The 12,256-nt window shown below is 49.2% G+C and overlaps 1 protein-coding gene across 1 annotated transcript; it reads left to right on the forward strand.

The window, feature by feature from the left end:
- The first annotated feature begins 6,445 nt into the window (after positions 1 to 6,445).
- LOC142768527 (uncharacterized) lies at positions 6,446 to 8,468 on the forward strand. The gene is made up of 2 exons (XM_075870528.1): positions 6,446 to 7,391; positions 7,927 to 8,468. Exon 1 carries the CDS (start codon positions 6,727 to 6,729, stop codon positions 7,309 to 7,311), a length of 585 nt encoding a protein of 194 aa, XP_075726643.1. The 5' UTR covers positions 6,446 to 6,726; the 3' UTR covers positions 7,312 to 7,391; positions 7,927 to 8,468.
- Positions 8,469 to 12,256: the final 3,788 nt, after the last annotated feature.

Raw genomic sequence — 12,256 nt, forward strand, 5'->3', positions numbered from 1 at the left:
TGAGTCTCTAAGTTTCACGCGTTAATACGATTGGCTATTCAAAACGCAATTTTTTATTGTTTTTCTCTTTTCCAGCATCGGGCAGAACTGAAGTTAGATGAAGTGGTGACAAGAAACCCGGAATCAGAAAACAAGATGTGTCAACAGGACACCGCCAGAATTGTCACTGCATGCGCTGATGCAGTGGCAAGCTAGAATTAGTTGCGGATGCACCTCCAACGATTCTTCAAAAGCTCCAATAGAAATGCTGAGCAAAGTTGCACCGTACTTGTACATGACACTGCTTGCGACGATTTCATATATTTTGCATTGTGTACTTGCAAAAAAAAAACAGGAGTCTTCCGTTTGACATGGCCTAATGTCTCAGCCGAGAACGGACAACATGGTTGCCCTAATCGTGAACTGAAAGAAACAGCAAGCCCAGTGTCCTTTCCATACAATAAACATACGATGCCACATTGAATAGGAAAATGCGTGAATACTCTTCTGCCCGCCAAGGTGGCTCCGTCATTAGGGTGCTCGGCCGTGGACCCAAAGGTCACCGTGGATTCGATCCCGATCGCAGCGGACGCATTTCGTAGGGGCGAAATTGCAGAGGCTCGTTCACTGGGCAATGTCAGTGCTCATTTTAAGGAAAGTTATGGTCGAAATTTCCAGAGCTCTCCACTAACAGCACCTCATAATTATATCACGATTTTGGGACGTTAAACTCCAAATATTATTAAAGACGACAGTCTTTTTTTTTTCGGATACGTGAACCCAGGCATTTTGGTCCATTTTTCTGTCTCACGAAACGATTCACCCATACGGCCAAAGCTAAAGCGCTTGCTGAACGCCCATCTATCTTGCACTGGTGGCTGCGTTCATACTTGCGAACATTGCCGATCAAATATAGCGAATATTACGCATATCTGAGGCGTAACATAAATATGTGCGTAAAAGGTGATGTGTTGCATTTAAAGACAATACACAGACACGCAATTTTAAAGACCCTAGCGCTTCTTAGGCTGCGCTGAAAATGCGACGTTATGCACGAAAAAAAAGGCCAACAGAAGACATTTGCAGTGTGTCACGCAGATACGCCGCCACTTTCTATTATTCAATACTGATCTGATTCGTAAGAATTCATCCGTGGTTTTTGGTGCCTTGTACTCGCTTTTTGTGAATACGTATCATTCGCGTAGCGTTTGCTGCACTGTCTTCAATGTGATATGCAGACGTTTGTATGCCGCTGGAAAATTCACATGAGTTGCGAATGCGCGCAGTTGAAGACGACACCATGGATTGACTGATTGATTGACTGATTGATCGATATGTGGGATTTAACGTCCCAAAACGACCATATGATTATGAGAGATGCCGTAGTGGAGGGCTCTGGAAATTTCGACCACCTAGGGTTCTTTAACGTGCACCCAAATCTGAGCACACGGACCTACAACATTTCCGCCTCCATCGGAAATGCAGCCGCCGCAGCCGGGATGCGAACCCGCGACCTGCGGGTCAGCAGCCGAGGACCTTAGCCACTAGACCACCGTGGCGGGGCTACATGAAGTAGTTATGCAAATGATGGGTCTTTCTAAAAATCATTCAATCACTCGAACTTGCTAGAATGGAAAACAAAAAACTGCCGATTTGATTGATAATCGAACGCCTCATATATGGGACATGTTACGCCTCATATATGCGACATCCGACTAGCGGGAGTAGGCACCGCATATATACGAAACAGTAGAAATAAAAAACGAAGCTATGAAAAATTGGCAGATCCCTCCGTGGTGGTTTGCGCCAGGACTCTGAGGAACAACCAACCACGTGCACTGGAAATCGATGACATACGAAGCACGAATGAGGAAGGTTGATATGTCACTTTAAAATCAGCACAACGTTACGAGGTTGAGGTAAATGATGCCGTATATGACTTCCGCGTCATGATTATAGTGTTCGCGCCTGGCATTTTTGTTCGTCGTCCATTCACGTCACGCAATGTCAAAATTGGTATATCTGAAGCTGGCGAAACGGCCACGAGCACGCTATGAGTGTAGCATGTAGTGATGTTTTGCATGACACGCATGTCATGATTATCTTGTTTGGACGTTCCATTTACCTTCGTCGTCTATTCACGTCACGTAACACCAAATTTGGCATATGTGAAGCTAGCGAAACGGCTGCGACCGCGCTATGAACGTAGCATATCGTCATGTTTTACATAACATGCATATTTTGATTATCATGTTTGGACGTGTCGTTTACCTTCGTCGTCTATGCACGTCACGTAATAGCAGATTTGGTGTATGTGAAGCTAGCGAAAAGACCGCGAGCGCATCATGAGCGTGGTGTGCAGTCAAGTTCTTACATGACACGCATGCGATGATTTCCACATGAGGGCCTGTAAATTATGTTCGCCATGCAGTCACGTCGTAATATACTAGTTTTACGATATTGTCACGAGGTCGTGACGTGGCCGAAGACAGGAGACTTCGTGTTGGGATTTAACTGTTTATTTGGGCGAACCTGTGCCCGGTAAAAGGAAAGTCCAATTACAGCAGCAGTCTCGCACAGATAGCAGTCTCGGACTGATAGCGGCGAACAGAGCGTCGGCCTTCGATCAACAACTACAAGCGGCGAAGCATTTAAGCGGCGAAGCGCATCGGCATTTATACCCTTGCCGTCGAATGTTCTAGCGTTATCGCTGGCGGTGGCGTAGGTTCCAGAACAATCTGTACCGTTCGCACAGTGGGCGTGATCTTATCGAAATGGTCTACTACAGTCCAGAACCTTCTCGAAACCTGCAGAATCATGTGGTGTTTCGGAACGATAACAAAAACTTGGGAAATGGAACGTGGCATTGCCCCCCTCTGAAAAAAAGGCATCGTCCCGATGCTTTAACTAAAGATGAAGGTACAATAATAATGCAAGAAGGTACAATGAATAAATTACAATACAACAATAATACAACAAACACTGTTTCAGTTTGTTAACGTGCATGAAACGGCTTGAGGCGCGCGACATGGACGACTTCAGGTCGCGATCGGCGTCGTTGAGAGTTCGTGATGCCGTCGGGGACAACCTCGTAATCAAGTGGGCCGAGACGTCGAACCACCTTGTACGGTCCGAAGTACCGTCGCAGAAGCTTTTCACTTAGTCCACGTCGGCGTATCGGCGTCCACACCCAAACACGTCACCGGGCTGGTATTCCACGAAGCGTCGTCGAAGGTTGTAACGGTGGCTGTCGGTCGTCTGTTGATTCTTCATACGGAGACGCGCAAGTTGTCGGGCTTCTTCGGCGCGTTGAAGGTACTCGCTCACATCGAGGTTTTCTTCGTCGGTGACGTTGGGTAACATGGCACCGAGCGTCGTTGCCGGGCTCCTTCCGTAGACCAATTTGTATGGAGATATCTGCGTCGTCTCCTGCACCGCCGTGTTGTATGCGAAGGTCACATACGGAAGAATGGCGTCCCACGTCTTGTGTTCGACATCGACGTACATTGACAGCATGTCGGCGATCGTCTTGTTAAGCCGCTCGGTGAGGCCGTTGGTCTGTGGGTGGTACGCTGTCGTACGGCGGTGGTTTGTTTGGCTGTATGCCAAGATCGCTTGAGTTAAGTCGGCAGTGAATGCCGTTCCTCTGTCGGTGATAAGGACCTCCGGGGCGCCGTGACGTAGGACGATATTTTCGACGAAGAACTTAGCTACCTCGGATGCACGGCCTTTTGGCAGGGCTTTTGTCTCGGCGTAGTGGGTGAGGTAGTCGGTAGCTACCACGATCCACTTGTTTCCGAAAACCGACGTCGGGAACGGCCTAAGTAGGTCCATACCAATCTGCTGGAAAGGTCGGCAAGGTGGATCAATTGGCTGCAGAAGTCCCGCTGGCCTTGTCGGCGGTGTCTTGCGTCGCTGACAGTCCCGGCATGTCCTCACATAACGAGTGACGTCGGTGGTAACACGTGGCCAGTAGTACCTTTCTTGTATTCTCGTGAGCGTGCGGGAAACACCGAGGTGCCCTGCCGTCGGATCGTCGTGCAGGGCCTGCAGAATACCTTCGGGACTTCGGCGGTCCTGCCTTCGAGGTATTCTATTAGAGCCTTAAGTTCCGGGTCGGCCCGCTGTCGTTCAGCGAAGTCGTCGGTAGTTATCGTTCCCAAGAAGTAGTCATCCGGGCCGTCGGGTAGCGGTTGGTCGACAGGCGCACAAAAGAGACAGTCAGCGTCGGAGTGTTTTTTGCCGGACTTGTAAATGACAGTGCGGTGACATGCGGCGGCTGGGCGATGGCGAACGGGAAGGACTTCGTTGTCTCCATCGAGTTTCTGTCAGGTAGTCGGCGATGTCACGTGGCCGTTCCCCTGGCTGCGGACGTGGTGCATCGACGGCGAAGCCACGCAGTCCCATCTGTCGGTACTGGCAACGGCGGTAAGTGTGCCCGGCCTCGCCGCAGTGGTAGCACAGTGGGTGGTGGTCAGGGGTGCGCCAGACGTCGGTTCTCCTCGGCGCACTGCGCTGGCCCACTGGCGAACGGTAGGTTGTCGGTGGGGGTGGTGGCGGTGGGGGTGTCTGGCGACGGAAGTGCGACGGGGCGGCGTTTCGGCGTGGACGGGGAGGAGCGTTGTGGCACACTGCAGCGGCGTAGCTCATAGTTTCTGGCTCGGGCAGTGGTGTTTGGGGAATTCGAAGCGATTGCCGAACTTCTTCTCGCACGATGTGTGCGATCGAATCCACTTGAGGTTGCGCCGAAGGCAACAGTTTGCGCAGGTCTTCCCGCACGATCACTCAGATAGTTTCACGCAGGTTGTCGGAGTCACTGGCTTGAGCAGCAGCGCATTCTGGAGTCAGGCGACGATAATACTGTCTGGTGCGCATGTCCAGGGTTTTTTCGATGGTGGTTGCTTCGGCTACAAATTCTTGGACGGTTTTCGGTGGGTTTCTCATCAGTCCCGCAAAGAGCTCCTGTTTGACCCCTCGCATGAGGAAACGAACTTTTTTCTCCTCAGGCATGTCTGGGTCAGCGTGACGGAATAGTCGGGTCATTTCTTCTGTGAAAATGGCGACATTTTCATTTGGTAGCTGAACCCGGGTCTCTAATAAAGCAGCCGCCCTCTCTTTGCGAGCGACGCTCGCGAACGTTTGCAGGAATGCGCCGCAGAAAACATCCCACGTTCGGAGCGTGGACTCCCGATTTTCGAGCCAGGTCCTTGCGGTGTCTTCCAAATATAAGAACACACGACGCAGCTTTTCGTCATGGTCCCAGTGGTTGAGGGCGGCCACACGGTCGTATGTTTCTAGCCAGGACTCCGGGTCTTCGAACGATGACCCATGGAAAATTGGTGGTTCCCTAGGTTGATGCATGACCATCGTGGGCTGGGACGCTGCGGTTGTCATTGTCGCTGCACTCGCGGTCGTGGCCTTGGTCTTCCGCGCCTTGTCTTGCAGAAGCCCGTACTCCGGTGGTAGCCCTTGCTGTCGGCGGCTTGTTCGCTGCTCCTGATTGGCGTCGGTATCTTCTCCGCGACGTGGGCTGGGTTCACGGCTTGACGGGGGCGTCCGGTACACGAACGAAGCAGCACCTCCCCCAGATGTCACGGGGTCGTGACGTGGCCGAAGACAGGAGACTTCGTGTTGGGATTTAACTGTTTATTTGGGCGAACCTGTGCCCGGTAAAAGGAAACTCCATTTACAGCAGCAGTCTCGCACAGATAGCAGTCTCGGACTGATAGCGGCGAACAGAGCGTCGGCCTTCGATCAACAACTACAAGCGGCGAAGCGCGTCGGCATTTATACCCTTGCCATCGAATGTTCTAGCGTTATCGCTGGCGGTGGCGTAGGTTCCAGAACAATCTGTACCGTTCGCACAGTGGGCATGATCTTATCGAAATGATCTACTACAGTCCAGAACCTTCTCGAAACCTGCAGGCGCGGTTTGCGCCGAGAATCGTGTGGTGTTTCGGAACGATAACAAAAGCTTGGGAAATGGAACGTGGCAATATTACATGTGAACGAAACGAGCCGCATGAATAACAAGACCATGACATGTAAACCTCAACATTCATGACAAACATGTCATGATTTTTATGCTATGACTATAGTCAGTTATGCCCATCATACAGTCATGTTATGCCATACTAAATGTGGTATATATTCCGTTATCCAAACGGCGAGAAGAGCTAAAAGTCTTAGGCAGCTGCATAGATAGATAGACAGATAGGGTCAAACTCGCCGAAGTTCACTAAGAAATGCTTCGCATTAAGATATGAAAGATCCTGGTTTACAAACACCTCTCGGACATTACATCACAGTCCTTAAGCACGTGGATGTACGGCTGCTTGTAATTTTTTTTATCAAAATGACGCCCCTTCCCGCTAAATCCATTATAAGACACGTGACCAGCGGCCGAGTAAGCACGTGCATTAAAGTCCTTGCGGCGAGGCATTGCATTGCAATCCACTGCCAACGCTCGAACGAAGCGGAGCCTGTCGCCGCACTCCTGAAAAAAAAAGTATGTTCAAACGCCCCATCAGTCGGAAAGCTTTTTAACTTCAGGCTTGACATCTGACTAACGGGAGGTGAACGCAAGTTTCTTCACTTCACCCCTCCTGGTCGCATCTTCGCCACGCGTAGGGGATACGACCGACGCTTCCGTCACAACATCAAGTACACCGAGGGTTCCCTCTAGCCATAGCCAACACTCCACGCAACATTCAGCTTCCATAGGCGCCTTCAGGGTCACTGGCAGCCATGGCGTACGTGGAAGTGCTGTGCTCGCACCTTTCAAGGGTACCGCAACACGAACTGCGATGCCTGGACAACGACGGCTTCACCGACCTTCCGAAGCTCGCCGACAAGTCTGTACCAGAAGCAGTCAGCGCGGTTCGCGCCCATCTGGAATCCATAGCCGCTCTGCGCGACCGTCTGGACTGCGCAGCCCACCTATTCACTTGTATGGCCGGCCTGGGCGTCATAGGGTCCTGGGTTCTCTATCGCGCTGACCGTAGGGAGGACCCCACTGATATAATCGGCGACATCCTGAAAAAAATGCGGCAGAGACGCGTCTACGGCGTGTTTGCGAAGGCGACGGAAAACGTCTGTTGCACCTGCCTGCTCGTCCCCGAAGAAGAAAGAGGCAGGGACTTCAGGGCTTACTTGTTCGTCGACTGGTACACAAAGCCCTGCGTAGCCATACACGAGACTCCCGACATACATTCGCCGTTACTCGAAACCGTCCTCCGACAGACGCTGGGAAATCCGCCACGAAGTTACCGTTGCGGCGTTTATCGAGACCTGAGGTCGCTGTATGCTGGCGTCCTCCAATTGTTCCCGTGATGCAGCCGCCCACTCTCTCCCATGCCATCCGTGGGCAATGCGGTGAACTGTCCCTCCTTTTCGGCCACCGACTTTATACCGTAAGTCATTTTTGCGGGCTATTCTCTTTCTATGTATGGCGTAGTTGCTCTGCCAAGAGAATTTAAGCCCGTGATCTCTGTAGCCAACGTCACAAACAGGTCTGCTTTCGCGAATAGTAACTGCGTAGATGTGGCTAAACACGTTCATTTTTAATTATACCGTTATTAATGTAGCGTTCCTTGGACAATCCTGAATTTACTGTATAACTATCAAGCATAAAAAATTATGTGATGCGGTTTCCTTAATTTATACGCTTCTGCTTAATTGAACGTAATGCTCATTGAACAGTCGTTGCTAGTAACATCACTGGGGACGTGGTTCCACGGCCATTAACGTGGGGACACACAGCGATGCTTGAAAGCCCGACGTGTCTTTATCTGCGCTCTTGAGCTTAACACTGCTGATTTCCGTAACGTCGATTACCAGTAGCGATTTGCTTGGATTCATAACTGCCGTAGCCGGTTTATTGCGTTATCCCCCGTGAATAACTATTTCATTTATTAAACAATTCTTCATTGGTTGTCTTCTTTCCAGCATCAAGATGATGTCGTTTGACGGACCAAAATTTTTCATGAACCATGCAGTTTGCCGAAACTACTTGACGACTTACAGATAACCACGCATCTCCATCGGAGACTGCAGCCACGAAAATCTTGATAAGTACCACACCTGTTGAAGCTGTAGTGACAGCTGTGTTGAACAATATTTTACTCAATGTTTCATTTTTAGCCTAAAATTTCCACTTTCCTTTTAGCTTCATACATTAAATTTCTTGCCGCGTTCCTCTTCGAGCGCCCCTTTTGTGTGTGTGAGCGCCACCTGGAAGAGAGCATCATCGTATCCGTTCACCATTTGTTGTCACATGCGTAGTGGAACATCATTTTAATCTTAGCTGAGTGACGAGGCCTCGACAAAATGGCTTAATGCTGTCCACCTACATGTTCCTTCATAACTGTGACGAAGGCGATGAGAGACTTCGCACTTCGTGTTTTATGAAACATGTTGGGTCTTATGCAAGCTGACACATCCTGGTATTGACCATGCAGTCGAATAAAGGAACTTTTATATGCGCCCATGCTTTTTGGTATATTTGCTTCGCAACTGTGTCTCTTGTGGCCAACCAAATTCAAGCATTGTTGATATTTCTACTCTTCAACATACGCCATCAGCCCCCCCCCCCCCCCCTTTGAGCATGCGTGTCATTCCTCAACAAGTTTCACGACGCTTCGCACTTTCCTAGCTCGGGTGACAGCGCAAGGTCTACGAAGTTGCATCTGTTCTAGCAGGGCAGCCGAAACATCACATGCCGGAAACGGTGGGCCTTGCAAACAGTGGAACGCCACAAATTTTCTTTTGAAGGAAATATACTTTCTTTGTGCGCAGAACGTTTCAGGAAGAAGTCACAAGGGACAAAGCGCACACTCGCAACCACTTTATCGCACAGATGGCGGCCGTATATATAAAGCCAAGAGGGCGAGAAGAAGACCCACAGAAACGAAAAAATGATGGCGCATGTGCCAGAACATCTTATTACACGAATCTTTAAATTACGTGTAAGTGACAAGATACTTGTACTCATTGTCCGAATGGGGCACTTACACACTCTGTTACCGCCTTGCGAATCAAAAACGCTTCATTTCCCGTGCCCTCTTGTCAATCTTGCCATGACTTCGCATTCATCAAGCATCGGGGTGCACTCACAAGGGGCACAGTCACTTTCCAGGTGGCTGCCCACTGATCCACGCCTGAGATCCACGTACTCCTTAAGGAGATAGTTCAGACATGCAGCGCCCCATCTGACCGACGTAGTATCGGCCACATGATAAAGCAAATCGATATACAACACCTACATTACATTCTACGAACATTTTTGCAAGCTTCTTATAATGCCATATACCTGGAGATCTTTCGTTTTTCATAATTTTTATAGAAACCCTGGATGGTTTTTGCTGTGAAAACGACCTTCACCCAAGTTTTTTTTTTCAAGGAATACTTTTTAGGCAGTGTGAACGTTTGTGCATATAAAGTATGGCAGGAACTTTCGGCTTTGGCTGTTCCTGAATTGTGTGTTTCATAATCTTTCCCTGCTTTAATTAATTCAGAAGTGACTCTTCTGTGCCTCAAAGCAATTGATAAGGAAAGCCTGCTTTCTTATGTCTGTTAATATGGCTGCCGAAGCTGCTCTCAACCTGGTGATGACAGAGCCTTGACACTGATGCCATCTCGCGTGCTTTCGCAGTTCCTCACTCAATAAGCTTGGAATGCGCTCAACTAAAATGTATCGGGGCTTTCTGGTTCTGGCAGAAACATCTTTCTGGTTCTGGCAGAAGCTCTCGGTCTAAAAATGTAAGTTTGTTATTCTCGGGAAACTCCGCCGTCAGCATGCAAATTAGTCATGTTATCAGAAATAATGCTCAACTCTCATCAGCGTCCTGCCGTCAGTCACATTGTTCCACACTATAAGTGACTAAGAAATTATTACCATGGAGGAATACCTTAACGATACTAAGCCTCGCTGTATGCGTTTGTCATAACGAGCTAATGAAATACCACTGAGTACTGGAGCTAAACATGACCCAGTGCACATGCCCTGTCTTTGAGTGTACCATTTGTCGTTTTCTCGTGATGAAAGTCGACTGCGAATAAAAGTTCAGAAGTTGAAGAAAGCTGTCTACGTTAGTTGCACAAATTCTACAAAAAATTATTCCCACCACAGCGTTGCAGACTTCACCTCCTCGCACAAAATGTCCTGAGGTAGGAAATTAAATAAGTCTTTAACGTCTACCGAAAACGCACAAGCACTTTGAGGGCACTCATCCCCTAGAAAGTCTAAAACGTCCTGGGGATTTCTCACGAGGAACGTATCTTCAATGGTCAAGGCATTTGCAGATGTCGTCCGACAAGTTTCTGCGTAGAGTCATACTCCGAAACAGAAATAACTCCTTGTGGGTTTTGGCCGTGAAGGAGACAGAGAGGCTGGCACTTTTGCACGTCCTCCCGGATAGGGCCAACCTAATGAGTCCCTCGCTGTTTCATACAGCCTCATGGCTTCTCGTTTTGCTTTTGCCGGAGCTACTTTCCGCAGTTCTCTGAAGTTCCCTGATAGAGACGCTGCAATCTTTTCTTCGTACAGTGGTTCGGGAACCACGGCGAATCCTCCTTCCTCGTCAGACTGGAGTAAATCGATGTCCGCTTTTTTAGGAGCAGACACGACATGCCAAATTCCTGAAGTTTCTTCTCTCGCGGGTTCTTAGGGCAGACGCTTGACTCCTTGTCGGATGCAGCTCTTCATTTTATCAGCCCCAGTTCCCCAGAGGCTTGTCCGACGAGACTGACCAACTCAGTTTTATCAAGCCTCGGGTGGACGCAGCTCTTAGGACCGAGTTCCAGAAGGCCATCTTTGGGTATCCTCTTATTTCCAAGGAGGAAAACGTTCTACCCCGAAGCGGGTGCTTTCGGTTTTTCTCCTTGGTAGCCTTATCCCCGCGGAACGCCAATGGAACTCGGCTGCTTGCGAGGAATTGCACAGATCCTACAAAAACACTTTCTTGGCTTTGTTCATTTGTCTCACGCATGCGCACTGACGGGACAAGGAAGACTTCGCTCGCTTTAGCAGCAATCGCTTTCAACGCGAAATCCTTGAATCAAAGAGGTTACCGCTGTCATTGATGTGTCTGGTAGTAGCCTTCGCGTACACTGGTGCGCTGCTTGCATTGACTGCGCTTCGCACTCAGCTCGGAGGCCACGCAGAAAGGAACGCGTGGTTCAGATCTGCTCCGCCAGGTGCCGCAACAGTCCTGACAGATCGCAAACTTTCACAGCCTCTTGTACATTTCATTTTGATTTAACAGGAAACTGTTGGTACCAGCCAAAGTCAGCCAAAGTGTTGGTACCAGCCACATCCCGATCGAAGTATTCGCCTCGCTCGAAGCCGTTAGAATCACCGCCAAGAGTGTTGCCGTCAACTTCGTGTACTTCACTGGAATACCCTTCTCTTAGCAAGAAGCGGTCCAAAAGTACGTCCTGGGCTGCACACTCGACGTTGGCGACGTGATATTGCAGAATCCAGGGACCGATCGCCCTCTCGGACTTGAATACAGGTATGAATCGCGCAAACGCACTCCAGGCGCACCTTTATGTCCCACATTACAGCGATACTCGTGCGAATTGTGTAGATGGCGTCCGGAACGGACATTTCGGTGATATTCAAGATAAAAAGAAAACTGCCACCGTCCAAGCAGCACAGTTAGTTCGCTTGGACGCTGGATATATAGCGTTGAGCAGAGCGTGTCCAACTCTACCGCAGCCATCAGAAATAACGGAAAAGTACGTAAGAGAAAGTTCGACTTCTGAGTAGGATTACGATTAGAATTGGGATGTTGTAGGTAGCCGGCGGATCTAGCCTTCCAAAATTTTCAGGCAATTGTCTTATCCAATGCTTCGCTAATTGTAACTAATGTCATTGTTTTTCAACTAAGCAAGGGCAGGAATTGAAACGGTAGCGCGTAGCTCGACGTAAGCCGCACTCTTATAGCCGTTGTTGTAGCCGACGTAAATATTATCTGCTTAGCAGCGAAATTTGTTATAAGATCATAAATCGGGTCACGCTCGGCACCGTAGTTGTCCGCCGCCGCCGTCATAACGAATTCGCACGAAATAAGAATAATTGATACCAATAACACAGTGGGGCTCGAACCCGGGTCCGCTGAGTGCCAGCCCAATATTCTACCTCTGAACCACGCTGGTTTTTTTTCTTTATTGCCTGGCATATCATGACTCTTCACATTTTACATATTTACATATTGGTCCAAATTCAAGTGCGTCACAAAATACACCCGCAGAATTCATTGAGTACCGTCAGCTC

Source organism: Rhipicephalus microplus, chromosome 8 (genome assembly GCF_043290135.1).
Source record: "Rhipicephalus microplus isolate Deutch F79 chromosome 8, USDA_Rmic, whole genome shotgun sequence".
Taxonomy (NCBI): Eukaryota; Metazoa; Arthropoda; class Arachnida; order Ixodida; family Ixodidae; genus Rhipicephalus; species Rhipicephalus microplus.

Excerpts from the sequence above, each read along its gene's own strand:
- LOC142768527 (XM_075870528.1), top strand. The coding sequence starts at position 6,727 with ATGGCGTACGTGGAAGTGCTGTGCTCGCACCTTTCAAGGGTACCGCAA.